This window comes from Amphiura filiformis, chromosome 17 (genome assembly GCF_039555335.1).
Source record: "Amphiura filiformis chromosome 17, Afil_fr2py, whole genome shotgun sequence".
NCBI lineage: Eukaryota > Metazoa > Echinodermata > Ophiuroidea > Amphilepidida > Amphiuridae > Amphiura > Amphiura filiformis.
The window spans coordinates 50199004-50222362 of NC_092644.1; the positions used below are offsets into that span (position 1 = coordinate 50199004).

General features: G+C 36.3%; 1 protein-coding gene across 1 annotated transcript; it reads right to left on the reverse strand.

The window, feature by feature from the left end:
- Positions 1 to 529: 529 nt before the first annotated feature.
- LOC140138459 (uncharacterized) lies at positions 530 to 22282 on the reverse strand. Its single transcript, XM_072160349.1, has 4 exons — positions 22045 to 22282; positions 20995 to 21075; positions 9564 to 9676; positions 530 to 1413 (listed from the first exon to the last, which is right to left on the reverse strand). Exons 3-4 carry the CDS (start codon positions 9625 to 9627, stop codon positions 665 to 667), a joined length of 813 nt encoding a protein of 270 aa, XP_072016450.1. The 5' UTR covers positions 9628 to 9676; positions 20995 to 21075; positions 22045 to 22282; the 3' UTR covers positions 530 to 664.
- Between the last annotated feature and the right edge of the window lie 1077 nt (positions 22283 to 23359).

Below are 23359 nucleotides of genomic sequence, written 5' to 3' on the forward strand. Positions count from 1 at the left end.
TGTGCGGCGCAGAGCGCCGAACTTTGGGAACAAGGAACTGATTTTTGGGCAAAATAGGGGCTTGATGAACTGAAATTTCAAGATTTTTGTGGGGGTCTGTGAACTAAAATCGGCCAAATTATAGGCTTTGGAGCTAAATTTGGGCCAAATTAAAGGCTTTTTAGCTAAAAAATTGTTTTTTCCAAATTTGAGCTCAAGAGCTAAAATTTTTAGAGTTTGAGGCTCAATGAACTGGAGCATGATGCAAATGTGGGTCTTAAGGAACTGACGGAGAGCCTGAAAAAGGGACCCTTGACCGCCGCACATACCCATACCACCTTTACATGTGAGTGAGCCCCCCGGGGGTTCCCATATGGGTTATAATGTGCTGGCACTGGGGCATAACCACCATATGGTACATTGCCCGGCCCCTGGTAGAGATGGATTCTGATACAACATACCTGCATTGGGTGGTGGTGCCTGACCCCCATATGGAGGATAGTATCCAGGTCCTGAGGCAGAGAGTGCTGAAGTCGGGAGTGGTGCTTGGCCCCCATATGGAGGGTAGTATCCAGGTCCTGAGGCAGGTAGTGCTGAAGTTGGGGGTGGTGCTTGGCCCCCATATGGAGGGTAGTATCCAGGTCCTGAGGCAGGTGGTGCTGAAGTTGGGGGTGGTGCTTGGCCCCTATATGGAGGATAGTATCCAGATCCTGAGGCAGAGAGTGCAGAAGTCGGGGGTGGTGCTTGACCCCCATATGGAGGATAGTATCCAGGTCCTGAGGCAGGTGGTGTTGAAGTCGGGGGGTGGTGATTGGCCCCTATATGGAGGATAGTATCCAGGTCCTGAGGCAGGTGGTGTTGAAGTCGGGGGTGGTGCTTGGCCCCTATATGGAGGATAGTATCCAGGTCCTGAGGCAGAGAGTGCAGAAGTCAGGGGTGGTGCTTGACCCCCATATGGAGGATAGTATCCAGGTCCTGAGGCAGAGAGTGCAGAAGTCGGGGGTGGTGCTTGGCCCCCATATGGAGGATAGTATCCAGGTCCTGAGGCAGAAAGTGCTGAAGTCGGGGGTGGTGCTTGACCCCTATATGGAGGATAGTATCCAGGTCCTGAGGCAGAGAGTGCAGAAGTCGGGGGTGGTGCTTGACCCCCATATGGAGGATAGTATCCAGGTCTTGAGGCAGAAAGTGCTGAAGTCATGGGTGGTGCTTGACTCCCATATTGAGGATAGTATCCAGGTACTGAGGCAGAGAGCGCTGAAGTCGGGGGTGGTGCTTGACCTCCATATGGAGGATAGTATCCAGGTCCTGAGGCAAGAGGTGCTGAAGTCTGGGGTGGTGCTGAACTAGAGGGCAGTGCTGAAGAGGCTGATGGTGCTGAACTCACAGCAGCACTTGGTTGAGATCTCCAAGGAAGTGGCAATCTTGCACATAGAACTGTATAGTAAAGAAAGGGCAAAAACAAGATACATGTGTCAAATTGTGGCAAGATACTGAGTGGTGATATGTTTATCCACTGGTTTACTTCAAAGTAAAACAAGTCTTGGAAGGTCTCCACACAGCTCTTTGTTGTTGATGTGTTTTTCTAGTGGATGATGTACACTCCTCTGAGCATTCTGGTGTAACAGCGATCCAGACTTCACATTTTGTAGGCTAAAAAAAATGACACTGGCAAAATTTAGGCAATTTTCAAAAAATAAAGATTTGGATCATTGGCTACACTGATTATGATAATTACTTATCCAGTGGTTCAGAAAATTCTGAAGGGTTGTCAGCTTGTAACAAACTATGTAGAACAACATATAAAACTAAATAAAACAATGTACAAAAATGAACAAAATTAATGTTTTTAAGGTTGGTCTGAACCCTGGAATTATGAAAACTTTCGGGCCTCATAACTGCTAAATTATTAGTCTAAAGAATATAAAAGTATACATTTTTAGAATGGAAATGACTTGCTGAATTCATCTGTGAGGTCCAATTTGGGCCAAAATGCTCATTTTTGGAGAAAATCCCAAAAAACTTTTTTTTTGGCCCAAATTTTTTCGTGCAACGTAACAAAAAAATTGTTTGGCCAAAAAAATTTTTTTATTAATTTTTAAAAACTACAACCATGGCCAAAATGTGTTGCGACACTTATGGAAAACGTACACTATATTATGACCTTATTTCCGTTATTATTAACGTGATAAAGTGGAGGTTTCTTTGGTGTCAAGCCTAAACCCTTTCCTAACACCCCAACCCTCCCCCTTCCCCACCAATCAATGTTGGGTGCCACAAGGCTTCTGTGACCAAAAAAGTCGGATTCAACATTGATCAGGGGAGTGGGGGCTTACATTACCCTATCAAACCGTCCCAACACTAGCATTGTCTCTAAGGTACAAAAAATCAAATTTGAAAATGTGTGTTTTGGCCCATATCTCCTCAACCATAGCTTGGATTTTCATTAAATTTTACATTTACGGAGAAACTATTGCATTTTCCTCACGTGATTTAGGGATACGGTCACGTTTTATACGCAATATCATGTATTTTACAGTGCGTTCTGAACATTATTAGCCTATGCGAACTACGTATTTTGCTTAAAATGATGTTTTATTTTGAAAGAGTAGTGATTTATTCGCCAGAAATACATGATATTTGTTGACAGGAATTGATTGAAGTCTTTTAAAAGAGTGATTTGGAAAAAAAATACTTAAAATTAAAAAAAGCTAATTTTTAGACAAAATAAATTTTTTTTAAAGTCATTTTCATCGTTTGCATCAAAAACGTATGTGGTATTTGCAACGAGTAAATCGTGTAAATATAATCATAGTCTTCAGGAGTGGGCCTAAATTACATTTTATGACTAAAATTTATTAAAGCGCTTTCAAAGAAACTTGCATATAAAAAATAACATAGCACAAAAAAAGTAATTATCATAATATTACACATAATTTCTAAATCAGAATTTCATCATCTTCAGAAGATAGCAAACATCATTGAATATTCACCTTCATATCCTATTAGACTAGTCGACTTTCTGTTGAGTAATAGAAGTCTTAGGTGCGTTTTTTTAAAGTTAAAAACAGTCTCTATGTTTTTTTAAAGTCAATTGGGGTAGGCTGAATCCAACAAACGTGGATACCATAAACAATTATAATGTTTTGACATTATAATTTGAATAAAAACAAAATAACCGCCAAAATCATCAAATTAGTATTTAAAACTCTGATAACTTTGGTAGTCAATTTATTTGATGCAAATTAGCAGGTCAAAGCATATAAATTATTTTTGGTATCTGTGATTCATGAACTCAGCATACCCAAACTGACTTAAAAGTCATAGATACCACTTTAAACAAAGATGTGCCTTGATGCCTTATGCCCCTTTCCAAGAAATTTGACTAGTCTATTACAGGCACATATAGGCACACCTTTTGGATCCAATGATGATGATGATGATGATGATGATGATGATGATGATGATGATCATCATCATCATCATCATCATCAGCTTCAGCATCATCATCATCATCATCATCATCTTCATCATCATCTCATCATCATCAGCTTCAGCATCATCAAGACCTAATAATTATATTTATTTCCTTATTAAACATATTTATAACTCGCGTATACCATTATGCGCAAAGCCGAAACCCTAATGCACGGCATAGGTCATTTAGATAATACAATGCCTCAGTGAACCGTTCAATAATTCGATTCATCATTGACATTTGTACACGGAAGGTGATTTCGGGTCACGGTATGCAGGCTATAATAAAAGAGAATCACTACTATCTCTTTATTTAGATTACGAGTGCATACCGTAGGTTTCAGACTTTCTTACACTTTTAGAATATATTTTCTTCAAAAAGGCCTTGAATACCGTTCTTCTATAGCCAATAAGACAATTTTCATGTCCTAAAAGCAGCGGGTTAGTTTAAACACTTTTATTAACTTCGCAATAGCTTTTATGCCCCAAAATACTTCGTAATGTTACTTGAACCTTATTAGCTCAGTTGATAAGGCGTCTGTCTTATGCTCAAAAAGTCTGAGTTCGATTCCTAACGATTTAAATTTTTTTTCTTTTTTTAAAATTTTTTTTTGCTTTCTTATTAAAATTACCAATTTCTCACTTTTCTATTGAAATGAAAATATGTAGGATTCTTATTTTCATAAATAACATCACAAATAAAAGCAGAGTATCAACTGAGCTAACACACAGTACTTTTTCATCCATTATTGTATGTAATCGAAATTAATGCTAACAAGTTGATTTACTCCGTTGCTTCATTTGTGGTAGACTGCGGTAAATTGGGAAAACAAGTGTGCATGGGTTCGATTCCTTTATTTGTTTTTGATCACGAGATGTTGTGATAACTTTTATTTTCTTCTATAGCTGTAATGTAACATTTTAATTGGTGGAAACAATAATTTTCCATTTTAAAACCCAAGTTTTTGACAGTTAAAGTGACGAATAGTGAACTTAGACAGGGCCAAAATATCGCTTTAAGACATTTTAAGTGACCAGTCCCTAAATTTAAAATGTAGCCATCTAAAAATTTTTTGGTAAAGCCAAATGATAAGATCTCTAACTGCTCCAAATTTGGTGTCAATATCACATTTACTTTTTGAGTTATAAGCAAAAAACTGAAATTAGATGATTTTTTTTCAACTTTTCAAATACAACCATGGCCAAAATGTGTTGGGACACTTATGGAAAACGTACCCTATATTATGACCTTATTTCCGTTATTATTAACGTGATAAAGTGGAGGTTTCTTTGGTGTCAAGCCTAAACCCTTTCCTAACACCCCAACCCTCCCCCTTCCCCACCAATCAATGTTGGGTGCCACAAGGCTTCTGTGACCAAAAAAGTCGGATTCAACATTGATCAGGGGGAGTGGGGGGCTTATTTACATTACCCTATCAAACCGTCCCAACACTAGCATTGTCTCTAAGGTACAAAAAATCAAATTTGAAAATGTGTGTTTTGGCCCATATCTCCTCAACCATAGCTTGGATTTTCATTAAATTTTACATTTACGGAGAAACTATTGCATTTTCCTCACGTGATTTAGGGATACGGTCACGTTTTATACGCAATATCATGTATTTTACAGTGCGTTCTGAACATTATTAGCCTATGCGAACTACGTATTTTGCTTAAAATGATGTTTTATTTTGAAAGAGTAGTGATTTATTCGCCAGAAATACATGATATTTGTTGACAGGAATTGATTGAAGTCTTTTAAAAGAGTGATTTTGGAAAAAAAATACTTAAAATTAAAAAAAAGCTAATTTTTAGACAAAAAAAACCAAAATCATTTTCATCGTTTGCATCAAAAACGTATGTGGTATTTGCAACGAGTAAATCGTGTAAATATAATCATAGTCTTCAGGAGTGGGCCTAAATTACATTTTATGACTAAAATTTATTAAAGCGCTTTCAAAGAAACTTGCATATAAAAAATAACATAGCACAAAAAAAGTAATTATCATAATATTACACATAATTTCTAAATCAGAATTTCATCATCTTCAGAAGATAGCAAACATCATTGAATATTCACCTTCATATCCTATTAGACTAGTCGACTTTCTGTTGAGTAATAGAAGTCTTAGGTGCGTTTTTTAAAGTTAAAAACAGTCTCTATGTTTTTTAAAGTCAATTGGGGTAGGCTGAATCCAACAAACGTGGATACCATAAACAATTATAATGTTTTGACATTATAATTTGAATAAAAACAAAATAACCGCCAAAATCATCAAATTAGTATTTAAAACTCTGATAACTTTGGTAGTCAATTTATTTGATGCAAATTAGCAGGTCAAAGCATATAAATTATTTTTGGTATCTGTGATTCATGAACTCAGCATACCCAAACTGACTTAAAAGTCATAGATACCACTTTAAACAAAGATGTGCCTTGATGCCTTATGCCCCTTTCCAAGAAATTTGACTAGTCTATTACAGGCACATATAGGCACACCTTTTGGATCAATGATGATGATGATGATGATGATGATGATGATGATGATGATGATGATCATCATCATCATCATCATCATCAGCTTCAGCATCATCATCATCATCATCATCATCTTCATCATCATCTCATCATCATCAGCTTCAGCATCATCAAGACCTAATAATTATATTTATTTCCTTATTAAACATATTTATAACTCGCGTATACCATTATGCGCAAAGCCGAAACCCTAATGCACGGCATAGGTCATTTAGATAATACAATGCCTCAGTGAACCGTTCAATAATTCGATTCATCATTGACATTTGTACACGGAAGGTGATTTCGGGTCACGGTATGCAGGCTATAATAAAAGAGAATCACTACTATCTCTTTATTTAGATTACGAGTGCATACCGTAGGTTTCAGACTTTCTTACACTTTTAGAATATATTTTCTTCAAAAAGGCCTTGAATACCGTTCTTCTATAGCCAATAAGACAATTTTCATGTCCTAAAAGCAGCGGGTTAGTTTAAACACTTTTATTAACTTCGCAATAGCTTTTATGCCCCAAAATACTTCGTAATGTTACTTGAACCTTATTAGCTCAGTTGATAAGGCGTCTGTCTTATGCTCAAAAAGTCTGAGTTCGATTCCTAACGATTTAAATTTTTTTCTTTTTTAAAATTTTTTTTGCTTTCTTATTAAAATTACCAATTTCTCACTTTTCTATTGAAATGAAAATATGTAGGATTCTTATTTTCATAAATAACATCACAAATAAAAGCAGAGTATCAACTGAGCTAACACACAGTACTTTTTCATCCATTATTGTATGTAATCGAAATTAATGCTAACAAGTTGATTTACTCCGTTGCTTCATTTGTGGTAGACTGCGGTAAATTGGGAAAACAAGTGTGCATGGGTTCGATTCCTTTATTTGTTTTTTGATCACGAGATGTTGTGATAACTTTTATTTTCTTCTATAGCTGTAATGTAACATTTTAATTGGTGGAAACAATAATTTTCCATTTTAAAACCCAAGTTTTTGACAGTTAAAGTGACGAATAGTGAACTTAGACAGGGCCAAAATATCGCTTTAAGACATTTTAAGTGACCAGTCCCTAAATTTAAAATGTAGCCATCCAAAAAATTTTTGGTAAAGCCAAATGATAAGATCTCTAACTGCTCCAAATTTGGTGTCAATATCATATTTACTTTTTGAGTTATAAGCAAAAAACTGAAATTAGATGATTTTTTTTCAACTTTTCAAATACAACCATGGCCAAAATGTGTTTGGACACTTATGGAAAACGTACCCTATATTATGACCTTATTTCCGTTATTATTAACGTGATAAAGTGGAGGTTTCTTTGGTGTCAAGCCTAAACCCTTTCCTAACACCCCAACCCTCCCCCTTCCCCACCAATCAATGTTGGGTGCCACAAGGCTTCTGTGACCAAAAAAGTCGGATTCAACATTGATCGGGGGGAGTGGGGGGCTTATTTACATTACCCTATCAAACTGTCCCAACACTTATGACCAGCATTGTAGATAAAAATATCTAGGGACCGTTTTTTCATTTTTTTGAATTTTGACCAACTTCACCAAAAATATTTGAAATTTGGGCGAAAATCAGGCTTTTAATGGTTTTTTTATGAAAATTGAGCATTTTTTACCATTTTTTGGTGCAAATTTCTCAAAGTTGGTCAAAATTTAAAAAAAATAAAAAAATGGTCCCTAGATATTTTTATCTAGTTTTTAAAAATTAATAAAAAAAATTTTTTGGCCAAACAATTTTTTTTGTTACTTTGCACGAAAAAATTTGGGCAAAAAAACCCGTTTTTTGGGATTTTCTCCAAAAATGAACATTTTGGCCCAAATTGGACCTCACAGATGAATTCAGCAAGTCATTTCCAGTCTAAAAATGTATACTTTTATATTCTTTAGACTAATAATTTAGCAGTTATGAAGCCCGAAAGTTTCCATAATTCCAGGGTTAAGACCACCCTTAAGGAAGAAATTGGCACTAACAAACCACTTCTGAATGTTTTGTAATTTTTCTAAATGTAGCTTGTTTCTTTGAATTGTTTCCCACTGATTCCAAAACTTACTTTAAAACAAATAGGCCTATGACTTAAAAGGGCATTTCGTGATCCACAGCCTCATCCCCCCATTTTTCTCAAAGAAAGTTGAGATTTTTATACCACTGGAAACCTCTGGCTACATAATGTTTATGTACCAAATATTTCTTGTTGATTAATTCGTTTAGCAAAAATATCGTCAATTTTGAATTTCGTTCTGGTACCACCTAAAAAGGAAGATGCACAAAGCAATTTATTTTTTCTTCTACGTGGGGGATGTCCTCCCATGGATTTTTTTTTGGGAAATGCCCCCCTGTCTCCCCGCTTAACTAGGTTACGGTTCGCTATCTCTAAGGTTCGCTATCTCTAAGGTTCGCTATCTCTAAGGTTCGTTATCACTAATTATGAAAAAGGGCCGCTATACCTAAGGTTCGATATCACTAATTTTGAAAAAGGTTCGGTATTTCTAAGGTTCGATATCACTAATTTTAAATAAGGTTCGCTATCTCTAATTTTAAATAAGGTCCGTTATCACAAATTTATTGAAGGTTCGCTATCTCTAAGGTTCGCTATCACTAATTTAAAATAAGGTCCGCTATCTCTAATTTTAACAATCCCGGTATCCCTAAGGTTCGCTATCTCTAATTTTAAATAAGGTCTGCTATCTCTAAGGTTCGCTATCTCTAAGGTTCGCTATCTCTAAGGTTCGCTATCACTAATTTCAAATAAGGTTCGCTATCTCTAATTTTAAATAAGATTCGCTATCTCTAATTTTAAATAAGGTTCGCTATCTCTAATTTCAAATAAGGTTCGCTATAGCGGTCCTTATTTAAAATTAGAGATGGCGGACCTTATTTGAAATTAGAGATAGCGGACCTTATTTAAAATTAGAGATAGTGGACCTTTTTTAAGATTAGTGATAACAAACCTTAGGTATAGCGAACCTTAAACGAAATTAGTGATAACGAACCTTAGAGATAGCGAACCTTAATTAATTAGGGATAGCGAACCTGAAACAAAATTAGTGATAGCGAACCTTAGGTATAGCGGACCTTAGAGATAGCGAACCTTTTTGGAATTAGTGATAATGAACCTTAGAGATAGCGAACCTTCAATAAATTAGTGATAGCGGACCTTATTCAAAATTAGTGATAGCGAACCTTATTTTAAATTAGTGATAGCGAACCGTATTTAAAATTAGTGATATTGAACCTTAGAACTAGCGAACCTTATTCTAAATTAGTGATATCGAACCTTAGAAGTAGCGGACCTTTTTTTAGGTATAGCGAACCTTTTTCTCTATTAGAGATAGCGGGATTCTGATCTCCATAGACTTTACACGTTAGTGATAGCGAACCTTAGAGATAGCGAACCTTAGAGATAGCGGACCTTAGAGATAGCGGGATGTCACCCCTAACTAAACCACATAGCATGTACACGATCTTGGCAATCTTTTCATATGATAACTCCTTTTTTCACGCATGTAAGTCTATGTGTCGGCCAAAGTGCCCACTGGTAGACAATGTAAATGGCCTAGTCCAACTTACCCTCAAGTTTTCTTCTTTTTGATCCTACCACTTCATCTGACACATCTTTACTTGTTGTTGCCATGGCAACTACACCAGGATTGGTCACTCTTTACCAACGAGAACTGGTTTATCTGCAATAGACCATTGATATTATATTATAGTGAGTGTTATTAAAGCTGGGCCATTGATTGTTGACCAATGAGGAAACAGCTTAAGGGCAGAGTAATGGGAGAGAACATGGACCTTTTCGAGCTTCATTATTTCTGAATTGTATGTCCAAAGTATATAAAACTATACATTTTTGGAAAGGAAATGAGTCAAGGAATCCCATGTGACGTCAGATTTGTTCAAAAATCTCAAGTTTTTGAAAAAATCACAAAAATTCACTTTTATACCCCAATTTTTTGTGACAACTTAGAAAAAAATCCGTTCGAAGTAAAAAAAATTCAGTTAGCTTTTCATGAAGAAGAGACATGAACTTAGGGAAAGTTTTTTTATTTTTTTAAAATTTGTCTCTTTTTTCGAAATATTGAAAAAAACATGTGAAAAAAGCCATTTTGTCATTCTATTAAGCTAAAAATTGCACATAATGGTGTATATTTTTGTTTAAAACAAATATTTTGAAAAAATGAAAAAACCTTCCCTAGACTTTGATGTACTCTAAAGGATAGTGCAAAAAGTTTACCCTTTGCTTGCATATTTTTCGAATTATCTTGTCACAAAAATCGCGCAATATAAAAGTGAACTCTGAGAAATCGACATTTTAGTAAAAAAATGTCAAAATTATGCACAAAACGTCCTTAAATTTTAAAACGGTAAGACTTTCACACGTGTAAAAGCTGTATCTGGTGCATGGTCTAAATATGCATCTTTTTGCACCAATGAATCTATAATCTCTGCTTTCAGTGCGCCAAAATTCAAAATAATTAAAAAATCTAAGTGGCATTTTGACTGCAATTTTTTTTTTGTTTACACCACATTAGTCAAAAATGTCTCCATATGAGTGGTTGCTTAATTTTTTGCTATAGTCAGTAATTTTTGGATATGTTGTACAATATACACCAGAGAAGCAAAAAAGTAGTGCTGTAATCGATAAGCTTTCTGGGTATCGATATGTCGGGAGGCAAACATCCGACATGTCGATACTATTATCGATACTCACGCAGTTTGAAACACGGATTTGAGTTTACCAATTTTATTATCAGTAAGTTCCAGAAACAAGTTAACAACAAGTGTATTGAAGCCTAACAGCTCAAACTAAATTGGGAGACGGTAATTTGAGTATTTGACGGTAATTTGAGACCTGATTTGAGATAATCTAAGCATGTGTGCCATGTCGTTTGTGTATCGATACTGACATTGAGTGTTTCGACATGTCGGAAGTCTATGTATTTTCCGACTATCGATACTTACGACAATCGATTACAGCACTACAAAAAAGTATTTGCCACATTTTTTATTTCATGTGGGCGGGGCCTAACCAGCCAATTTCAAAATGGCCGCCACTTTCCAGATTTTTTTACTATATCAGTAAGGGGAGCTGTCATTTACACCCCTAGGACTTACTCAAATCAACTTTTTTAGGTTCCTTATATGACCCCAAAAGACATCCAATATGTTCTCCGAAATAAAAAGTAGCCCTAATGCAGATATTCAAGATGGCCGCCAAAATGGTCGCCAAAACACGTTTTTCTGACTAAAAATACACACAATTAGCCTTTAAAACACATCTTATCCTAGAGTAATTCATGAGTAAGGGCTTCTGGGCCATTAGCTAAAACAACTGTCCTAATATTATGATGATTCCATGGTTTAAATTCAAAATGGCGTCTAAAATGGCATTCAAAATGCCGCCAAAAGGGTTTTTTTTACTAGAATGCACTAAATTAGCCTTTAAAACACATATTTTATCCTAAATTCATGAGTAAGGTCTTCTGGGCCATTGGTTATTTGTTAATGATAATTCCATGCTTTAAAGTCAAAATGGCATCCAAAATGGCTTTCAAAATGGCCGCCAAAAGAGTTTTTGACTAAAGTCATTCATGAGTAAGGGTTTCTGGACCATTAGTTAAAACAACTGTCCTTAAATTATGCTCATCCCATGCTTTAAATTCAAAAAGTATAAATGGCACTAGAGTTCAATTTATGGTAAATCAATTCAAGATAGTATCCACAATGGGCAGCAAATCAGCATTTGGATAGCTAAAACTTGAACGAAAATTAATAATGTTTTTTTTTAAATTTTCTATCATATTATCAATTATCTATTATAAAGACTCTGTTGATGTAGTTTGTGTTCTTTTGCAATTTCTTTTATTTTACTTTGGCATTGAGAAATTTCTAGTAGGCCTGCTTGAAGTAGCTTATTGCACTTACATACCATTGAGCTGTATGTCTATGCATATTATCTCGGACATATCAACATAAATTTACTTCTATTTTATTTTGTTCTCATAATCTACATGGGGGTTACTCTATAAAGGTAAAAGGCTAGAATCAAATGAGTAAACTAAATGACATAGAAAGTAACCCATCATAAAAATGATTCATTTTCTTCATTGGGGCAACATCTCATATGACCCATTTAAAGTCTATGCACACTCACAATACCTATAAAGATCCGGAAATGTCGCCTACCAGTGCATGCAAAACCAGCTCACAAGATAGATGATGTCCACAAATAGCCTTTATAATGTTGGATATGTATCAATATATACAAAAAGAAGCTACACCATTATTTTGAATTCCATCACAGGTGCAATCAGATGTTCCGATATGTTCGCTGAAACCTTTAGGTTGGTACGCACAAAAGATTTAGACCGGGTCTAAAGTTAGACCTGGTCTAAGTGGAATTTAGTCTCAGGTGAAAGGACATTTTCCTTTACATTTGCTTAAGTTATTTTGTATTATTTTTGAACTTCGTATTAAAATCTTTAGAATTTGCTAGCTACTATTGGAAGGAAATAATAGTAAAGGACCATTCTGATTGAACTAAATTCCACTTAGACCAGGTCTAACTTTAGACCCGGTCTAACTCTTTTGTGCATAGCATCAATTGGGAGAAATTCCATCAACATCAATGTCAAATGCAATTTCGTCATAATCACTGAAGGTGCCAACCCCAAAAGTGTTCCTTATACAGTGGCAGGGTTTTCTTTAACGCACAAAACACGCGTATTTACGCGTCCAGGCACTTTTCTGACCCCTTCAAATCCTATAGTCCCAAAGTCCAATGCGTACAAAATCTTGAAAACGTACGCGTTCAGATATTGCAAGAATTAAATAGAGAAACACCTGATATTGTGTATTTTATTCTCGGCTTTTGGCATTTAGGACCTAGGCCTATATAATACTCCCGATATGTAGGACAGCGAAAGGCTTTATGGACCGGCATTTCACAATTTTCAGCTTTTCAACTGTCCAAATTTAAATTTTACACAGTAATAGTTCCAAAATGGTCCACCAAATCGTTTCAATTAGGTCTTCATTTTGCAAAATTTTCCAAGTTCTAAGGAGGGAACATCACCGTGCGTAGTTGATAAACAAATGGCCACTTTCACTTCTGCTTTCGACATCTGCTCATTTCACAAATGTTCGGGTTTTTTAAACTAAAATTTTACACATTAATATTGCCAAAATGATCCACCAAATTGCTTCAATTAGATCTTCATTTTGCAAAAGTTTCTTACTTCTCTTTTAAAATTGCCCCCACCCCCTTCTGACTGCTCTAGAGAGTCTAGATCCGCCACTGCTCCAAACAGTGGTGTAGATTTCTTTATGACTCGGGGGGGATGGGGTGTGTCTTGAAGTATAGTGAATCCAGCACCTTTTGGAGAAAGAATAAGTTTATGGTACAAAAAAATTTACCATTTTCAACCTAAACTGTTGAAATATTGTGCAAAAGTGGAAAAAATTCGCGAGAAGCGCGCAAAAATGTGCACTTTTGGGGCTAAAATGGCCAAATATGAGGTTAATTTGGTCAGAAACCCACATACATGCGTCAACATTGGGGGATGATTGTATGGACCATCCCCCTGGCAAAATATTGGGGGAGATCCCCCCCCCCCCCACCCAAATCCGGATCTACGCCTATGGCTCCAAAAACACACATAATTGTTAAAAATGTCTTAAAAATAATATTATAAAAATACCCCTTGGGCAATGTTTTTGACTCCTTCAGAGGAAAATTCACAATTGAAAGGGTCAACAAAATTTGAAAATACCCCTTCAGCAAAATGCTTAAAGAAAACCCTGTACAGTGGTTGCTTAAGTTTGTAACTTGACATATCTGACTCACTGGTTCCTCATGCTGTCGTGAATAGGTGGAACTTTTTGGGTATAACACAATAAAAATAACACTGGATATTGAATCTCTACGGAATTGACAGATTTCTGGGCTATAAATATGGAGGAAGGTTTTGGTCTTCACCAAAATCTTGGGACACCAGAGTGAACATCAATGCTAGCAGCTTCATTTGTATGTATAATGTAAAAGCCATCATTACTTCATTACTTCTATCATATCCAGAGAGTATTCAACGTGTCCCACGATTATTTACAATGGCCACCACAAGATCAGCCGCAGCCTTCTGATTACTCTGGACAGGTGATATCTTCCACTGGACAAGTTAAATATGATCTACAATGGAATTTCTACATGTAAATGCTCCGGATCCTGGAATGTAACCTGGAAGAAGCAGTTTCAAGTCTGTTTTGCTATATTTATGGTTCCTAGTTGATATGCCTGACTCACTGCTTTCTCGTTCATGCCTTAGTGGTGATTGAAATTTGATGAACCGGTGTAAAGTCCTTTTATGCAACCCAAAAGCTAGAGGAATTATTGTATTGATCAGAAAGGATTGGCCAAGACGCATATCAATTTATAAGCGCTCTTTTTTAAAAGTCATAAAAACAGGCGAAAATAGTAACACAAGATTTTCAATTTAAAGAGAATTGACCATTGCTCATTCTAGTGACTCTATTATTATGGACAATATTAGTGTGCTTTTTTCATTTAATTACATAAAATTTGACAAATATTGTAAGGAACACTTGAGGCTTTGACTTTTAAAACCTACATTTTGGTCAATAAATTTGCTTGGATAGGTAGTTTTCAACAGATTTTCCACATTAGCCTTGAATTGTGTTATCTGTTGACTTAGTGACGAAAAGTGTTTTAGGGGGAAGTGTTAGCCTTCGTTTGATATAAAAAAAATTCTGATTGGATGAAGGGAACAACTGAGGTTTCGACAATAAAAAACAATCAAAGAGTGAACATCAATGCTAGCAGCGTCATTTGTATGTATAATGTAAAAGCCATCATTACTTCATTACTTCTATCATATCCAGAGAGTATTCAACGTGTCCCACGATTATTTACAATGGCCACCACAAGATCAGCCGCAGCCTTCTGATTACTCTGGACAGGTGATATCTTCCACTGGACAAGTTAAATATGATCTACAATGGAATTTCTACATGTAAATGCTCCGGATCCTGGAATGTAACCTGGAAGAAGCAGTTTCAAGTCTGTTTTGCTATATTTATGGTTGCTAGTTGATATGCCTGACTCACTGCTTTCTCGTTCATGCCTTATAGCGGTGATTGAAATTGTGGCATTTTCTGAACGATGTATCGGTAGTCTTTGACCAGCTTGACGTTTTGACCCAGGCCACCGGCCCAGACCAAGGTAAAATTGAACCTTGCCTACTAGGGGTTGTTCTCAAGCTCCATACTGGACGATCTTTCCAGATAGATAGACAGACAGACAGACCAGACTGATGTCACCTTAAGGTTGAACTTTCTTTAAATGTCCATAAACTTCTTATGGGCTTGGTGAATTTGCTGTGTTTAACCAAGTTGCAAAGAAGAGAGATTAACTACTTTGAGGTCGTTTACTGTGATATCATCAACATATTTGCTGTGATTCTCCAATCTCCATTCCCCAGTATGGTACTGTACTTCACCTTCTGCCTGGATTATACCTTTAATTCTGCAATTAAGGCTTCAGACTCCGGTGTTAATATTTGTCGTTTTATACCTATGAAGTTCCACCTATTCACGACAGCATGAGGAACCAGTGAGTCAGATATGTCAAGTTACTAAATTAGCGACCAATAGAACATAGTTTTGGCAACTCCATTGTTCTATCAATGGTAGTATATAATAATGATGTAATGGCTATTTGACGTTGATGTTGATGGGATTTCTTCCAATTGATGATAGACTCTTAAAGGTTTTAGCAAACATATGATTGCACCTGTGATGGAAATCAAACAATTGCGTTGCTTCTCTTGGTACATTGACACATATATATGCCAACATTATTTATAAGGGCTATCTGAGGTCAACCTCTATCTATCCTAAGACTTGGCTTTGCACTGGAAACGTTACCTGAACTTTATTAAAGTCTCGTGAGTGTGCATATAGACTGTAAATCAAACATATAGGATGCTGGCCAATTGAATAAAATGCATTTATTGTGCTGATGGGTTAGTTTCTGTTTCTTTTACTCATTTTAATGCTAGCCTTTTTTACTTTACTAGAGGAACCCACATGTAGATTTAGAAGAATAAATTGTGAAACAGAAGTATATTCATGTTGATATGCTCCAGTGCATTACAAATTCATTCATTGTGGATGTCATTTTGAATTTCCAACATTCCAATGATACAATTTGATAAGATACCGTATGTTTGGTTGAGCCCACTAAGCTAATTTCAATTGACTGTTTTAACCATTGAATGTATTGAACAAATTTTTAAAGAGAAAAAGATGTTTTGGCGGCCAATTTGACGCCATTTTGAATTCAAAGTATGGGATCATTATTTTTTTAACGACAGTTCATTTAATGTATATCAGCACAGAAGCCCAAACTCATAAGTTACAAAAAAAGTACTTTTGGATAAAATATGTTTTAAAGGCTACTTTTTTAGTAAAAAAATGTTTTTGGGAGCCATTTTGGACGCCATTTTGAATTTAAAGCATAGTATCATCATAATTTAAGGACAGTTGTTTTATATTATGGCCCAGAAGCCCTTACTCATGTATTACTTTAGCATAGAATGTGTTTTAAAGGATAATTTAATGCACTTTGAGTCAAAAACCCGTTTTGGTGGCCATTTTGAACGCCATTTTGGACGCCATTTTGAATTTTAAGCATGGGATCATCATAATTTAAGGACAGCTGATTTAACTAATGGCCCAGAAGCCTTAACTCATGAATTACTTTAGGATAAATATGTTTTAAAAGCTAATTCAGTGCATTTTTAGTCAAAAAACCCTGTTTTGGCGGCCATTTTGGCGGTCATCTTGAGTATCTGCATTAGGGCTACTTTTTGGTTTGGGGAACATAGTGGATATTTTATTGGGTCGTACAAGGAACCTAAAAATGTTGATTTGAGTAAGTCCTGGGGGTGTAAATGACAGCTTTCCTGTCTGATATAGTAAATAAATCTGGAAAATGGCTGCCATTTTGAAATTGGCTGGTTAGGCCCCATCCGCATAAAATAAAAAATGTGGCAAATACTTTTTTGCTTCTCTGGTGTATATTGTACAACATATCCAAAAATTACTGACTATAGCAAAAAATTAAGCACCCTTACAATATTGACTAGACTTTGCTGGCGTTAACAACATACCGAATGCGCCTTGACTGCGTTGGACATACGCGCAGAGTTGCGTCGCGTCACGCGACGCGAATCGCGCGCGTAGTCGATTCGCGTCGTCACAATATTTCGCATTCGCACATTTCTGACTCATTATTTCCCGCCAATTTACTAAGCTGTCTTGAGCCATGTGACTTTTTAGAGTTGAAAAGAGTGAAATAAATCAAGCAAAAATACGAATAAATATTAGCAAGTTGTATTTGATCAGTTTCAAGTGAAAGAATACATCTTAGTTTTGATAAATATCAAAAAATCTCAAATTTGGTCGTGGACGAATGTGTCTTCCATTACTCTGGCCTTAAGTGGACAAGCTGTCATAAGCATAATTTGAGCATTGCTTGTCAGGCTGGATTGAATCAGAGACGGTGTGCCAGAGGTTAGGCCAACAAGCCTTATGTTGTGTATTCCGGCCTTATTATTAGGGGAAATCCTCGGGCGTTCATGATGAGGCCTATTCAGGTTTTTGTACGACATCTTTGTTTAGTAGCATAGATGTGCTAACATAGCCGGCTGGTGGTTATAAGCTGGAAGCCTTGTTAAAGACAAAATAGATATGATTCTATGAAACTGTAATATTCACTACTTGTATTTTGAATGGGGCTTCAACTTTGCCAATACTACTGTATTCCACAATTTATTTTTGCCAATTTTTTTTTCAAAATACCCAATAATACAATTTTTTGACTTATCTTTCACTTTTAAGCAATTTGTACACAATTTTAATTCCAATTTTTCACTTTCACTTGGATCACTGTATGGACATTTAACTATGACCCATATCACATCAAACCATTGCTATTGTCAGAAGCCCGTGCACATTTAAATATATTATTGAAAATGTGTAATAAAGACAATAAGGAATTTATAATATATTTTTTTTGGTGTTTTGGGAAAAGGAAATGATATCTTCAATATGAAAGGTCAAAATTTTCAATTGATCGTCGGCTTTTCATCCCACCTACATACACTTTAAGTATAAATCATCAGATTTATAAAGTTTACTTCGAGTAATATCAAAAATAACAATTTTTAATCATTTGCCATAAAATGTGTATTACATTGCGAATTTCATAAAATCAAAATTATTTGATATCAGAAGGACATTCTTCGTATTCAGAATGCAATTCGATATGTCTGATGTGCTCTAATGTCCCACAATAAATACCAGTAGCGTATTTAGCCCTTTTTGAACGGGCGCGCCCCCCGGTACCAAAAAAAAAGAAGAAAAAGATAGATAGAAAGAGAGAGAGAGGGAGGGAGGGTGAGAGAGAGAGAGAAAGAGGAGAGTTCGAACTAGGGGAATGGGACATTAATTTGCAGGCTTCATTTTAGGCCTTATATGCGACTATAGATAGCCCTATGCTATAGCCTATTTTGTGATAGGGGGCCCTACTTTCCGAGCACGCTGGCAATTTGAGAGCACACTAGTCATGTAGGCCTAGGCATAAATTGCTTGGGCCGGGCAAGTATGATATTTTGAGCCTTTTTGAGCAGTTACTAGTTGTAAACCGTTCAGGTGCGGATTCAGAGGGGCAGGCCCAGCCCCCCTTCCTCCCAAAAAGAAAGAGGAAAGGAGAGAAGAGAAAAAAGGAGAAAAAAGAAAGGATTAAATTGTACGTATAAGTAGGCCCATGCCTAAACCGAAGTCGGGTCAATCTATAATATATAGGTCTGTGATTATTTTAGGCATTGCTTGAAAGTTGAAGGCGGGTCCTCTGCCCAAAAGCATGTGAAAAATATGGCGGGCCTGCCGATATGACCCGTCACATTTTGTCACCAAAGTCAGTAGGCCTAAGACGGACTCCATGCTGACTTCAATTCAACATCGATCCCTGCATGCTTTAATTGCAAATCTCAAGTCTTGGGCCTAAAATGTACAATTCTACAAATTGAGTTTGGGCCCTTTTTTGTTTTAAAAAGCAATGATAGTGTAAAAATGAGGCACCAAATGGCTTCAATTGGACCTTCATTTTGCAAAATTTCAAAACTTCTCAGGGGAACATCCCCCTCAGACACCTCTGCATATATAAATAACTGTCCGTTTTCGCTTCTGTTATATTTAATCAGCACTTGATGTATATACCTAATACAGCAACAGTGAAAACAGTGGCTTCAATTGGCCTGTCATTTCGCAAAGTTGATATTTTCGGCTTTTTCAAACTAAAAATGGTTTCAATTGGGCCATCTTTTCGCAAATTTTTTGCTTTTTCAAACTAAAATTTTACACAATAATATAGTGACAAAATGGTCCACCAAATGGCTTCAATTGGGTCTTCTCAGCCATATTGTATTTCACAACAAAAAACATAATCTGCGCCCCCGGTCTACAAATTCCTGGATACGCGCCTGAATACTGTCCAAACGTTCATACCCCACCCCTTAAATCCTTGTTTAGGGTGCTTTTCAAAAGTTGATTATCATGGCCTTTAGTACATTCCTTTTAATAGTGCCACTCCGTGGTAAAATAAGGTATGTGTAAGCCTATACATTTATGATGGACACTCTGGATAACACTGGAGGCTAAGCTTCTGTTGTACTGCTAATGTTACTCTCACCCAATCCCGGGCACCCAATGACCCCTCGAATTAGGTCCATAGTCCATCTCTGATCCAAAGACCCAGCCCTCACTGAATAGCAATTGCAGGCCCTATATTTTTGAAAAATAAGTCTTGGCCTTACAAGTTACACCTGTATAGGTGAGATAAATAAAAGTACCCTACCCGGGGTTTTGAAACACCAAAATATCGGTTATAGAAGCCTGTAATTCAGAGCCCACACTATAATAATATGCCACCATTTTCTTGCAGACAGTGACTGGTAAAGACATGTCATTAATATTTATTGCCATTGCATAGCCAAATTTTTAGGATCAGCAAATAGTAAGCATCTTGTATGAAAACTGCAAATAAACTATAGGGCCTACTGCCAAAATACATGATTTTCCCCTTTTTGCCAAATCATAGGAAGGGTGACAGCCTGACAGGTCAGGCATAATACCAGAATATGTTGTGTATTTATATGGGGTTCACTGGCCCCCTGTGTTAAGAACAATATAAAAGGAACAAGTACAGGGGCGGGGGGCTGGGCGTTCTTTTTTTTTTGGATTGGGTAGAATGTGCAGCTGGGATTCTAAAAACATATATCCCAAAAATGTACTGAATTAGATGAAAAGAGACCCAAAAATATATTAATTTTCTATTAGGGACCATTCACAAACACTTGTAAGGGGGGCCTGATGCAAAAAAAAATTCATTGCGAAAATTTTTCGGGGCCCCCTCTTTACAGACCTCAAAAATTTCAGGGCCCCCCTTTTTGACATGAAAATTATGTGTCAACCCCATAGAAAAGCATATAAACTTAATTTTTCCAGGGAAATTTGTGGTCATTTTTTGCAGGCCCCCCCCTTAGGAGGGTCAACAAATTTCAGGGCCCCCTTTTTGCATCAGGCCCCCCTAACAAGTATTTGTGAACGGTCCCTTATTTCTGTTCAAAATTACAGTAAATTTATATCCAAGCAGAAAATTTAAACCCATCTCTAAACCAGTTATGAATATTTCACCCAAACATTGTACCAATGAGTCTGAAAATGTACCCCAAAGCTGCTGCACATACGGTATCTTTACTAAATCCCCCCCCGGCAAGTGCTATATTGGCTTATTTATTTGTCACAAATAGGCCTACTACAAATGTTTTTTATTACATCCATGTTATTTCAAAAAGCAGCTGTGCAAAATAAAAATTTGTTAGCAAACTCCAATAATAATATATTGTAATCAACTTACCTTTAGCTACGCCAAGTCCAAGTCAATAAATGCATCAGAGACAACCCTTGTCCTATAATCAAATCCAATTGAAGTTTTGATCTTTTCATGAAAGAGAGAAGACATTAAGCTTTAGATCAATTGAGGCCGATAGAATCAAATACAAAAACTAGAGAGAATTTAACCGTTAGGCGACGAAAAAAGAAAACCCTGTTCTACGGACCCGACCGACCCAGATATTGAACAAATTGGGAAAAAATTTTCCTGTACAAATGAATACCAACCCAAATTTCGACAATTTCAGGAACAATTTTTTTTTTTTGTATTTTCTCATATTGCAAATATTTACAGATTTTGGTGATTTTTTGGGTCATTTCAAAAAAAAAAAAAAGCCTGACCGACCGACCCTACTTGAAAGGTTCGTCCGCCCATAGAACAGGTTTTCTTTTTTTCGTCACCTTATAGTTGGATACATGTACATTCATTGTACAATGTACAAATGAAGGAAAATTATATGAATCATGTCTTATCATGTGAGCTCATATTGGGCTATTTCAGTTGAAATCCATACACCCCTAGTGGATGACATGACCTTAATCTTCCACACAGGGTGTGTCAATAGAGGTTATCCACTTTACTCATGTGTGACTTCTAACAAAAGGTGTTAGTTCCCGTAGTATTTCTCATTCAAACCAATTCAATGCACGACCTCAGAGTTACCTGCATGACTTTGACAGGCTATTTTAAAACAGAAATGATGCATTAATTTGAACATGTTCTGTATTTATAAAATATCAAACTAGAGCCAAAATCATTGACTGTTGCACACACCGTATGAGATCATTAAGGTAACTGGACATAAATAAAAAGGAAACCTGTCCATTATACGCGTACCTTATCATGATATAAACTTTAAATTGGAAAAAAAATATGCAAAGCAATATTTGCAGTAATTCTGTCCTAAAATAGTAACAGCTTGTCATGTATGTTGTATCAAAATATTCAAACCAAATATTAGTCATATTATCATGACGGTTTGGTTTCAATTTTCATGGATTGTAATCAACTTACCTGGTAGCTGGTGGGTATATAATTATGTGGAGTCCAAATCAACAGGCTCTTCAGACAAAAACAACAGCAAACCTTCATCAGGTGTATATATATAATAATGAGTTTTGATCTTGAGCAGAAAGAGTAGACTAACTTTGTGTAAGTTGAGCCCAACAGAGTGAAGCCAGTAGGCCTACAATATATGAGGTTTAAGACTAGTACGTAGCATTCAGCCACTGTATATATCAATGAAGTTGTCCTGAACAGTACATTACAAAGAAGGAAATACATGTATAATACCCAATTGAATCGAAACTTAAACCATATTAAAAGCAAAGCTTGCGAAATACGGAAGGAAGAACAAGTCTGATGATGTAGATTCTGATAACCCTTGACCTATTGGGAAAATCTTGTAACTATGGTAACACATTCCTTGAACTTTGAACTGGTACATGCATGTACATGTATGTGGTGAATGTGACTGTGATATCCCTGGTAGGGCCTACATTCTGGGCTACAAATTGAATCATCAAGCTACCCTATAAGCCATAAAGGCGCAGGATTGGTCATTGCACAAATAGCCTTCAATTGCAAGAAAGTGTGCAATTTGTACAAATAGCACAAATTGCACAAATAGCCAGTTGCTTAAGCAATTTTCACAAATTGCATAAATAGCCACATGTCAGTAAATTGCACGAATAGCCTACAGTTGCAGGAAACTGTGCAATTGGTACAAATAGCACAAATAGCAACGTATGTATAAGCAATTTTTACAAATTGCACAAATTGCCTACAGTTGCAAGAAAGTGTGCAATTTGTACAAATAGCCATGCACGTAAGCAATTTTTACAAATTGTAGAAATAGCCACAGGTGTTGCAATTTATGCAATTTATAAAAGCAATGAGGACAATATCTGAGTTGCTTCCAGTAAGTGCTATTTGTGAAATTTGTGCAATTGGTGGAAAGAAAATTTAAGGAAGAAATGATACGTACGAGGATGTTTATAAGCAAACAAAATCCGTCAACAACCCTAACTACGGTTACACTCAACTTTTCCGGGCTCGCGCTTCGCCATTTCTTTCGACAACCGCTTTCATATCATCATCATCATCGTCATCATCATCATCGTCATCATCCTCCTCCTCCTCCTCCTCCTCCTCCTCCTCCTCCTCCTCATCATCATCATCATCATCATCATCATCATCATCATCATCATCATCAGAGTCATCATTCCTAGGCATCATATCGGAGTCATCATCATCCTAGGCATCATCATTATAGTCAAAAGCTGCGTCGGCAGTGTGATGATATTATATACAATTCATCATCCTGAAT

What these genes read in the sequence shown, in the direction of transcription:
- LOC140138459 (XM_072160349.1), bottom strand. Translation starts at nt 9,627, where the DNA reads ATGGCAACAACAAGTAAAGATGTGTCAGATGAAGTGGTAGGATCAAAA. An exon ending in AAAAAGAAGAAAACTTGAGG is followed by an intron (nt 1,414 to 9,563) that starts GTAAGTTGGACT and finishes TTTACTATACAG; the next exon opens with TTCTATGTGCAAGATTGCCA.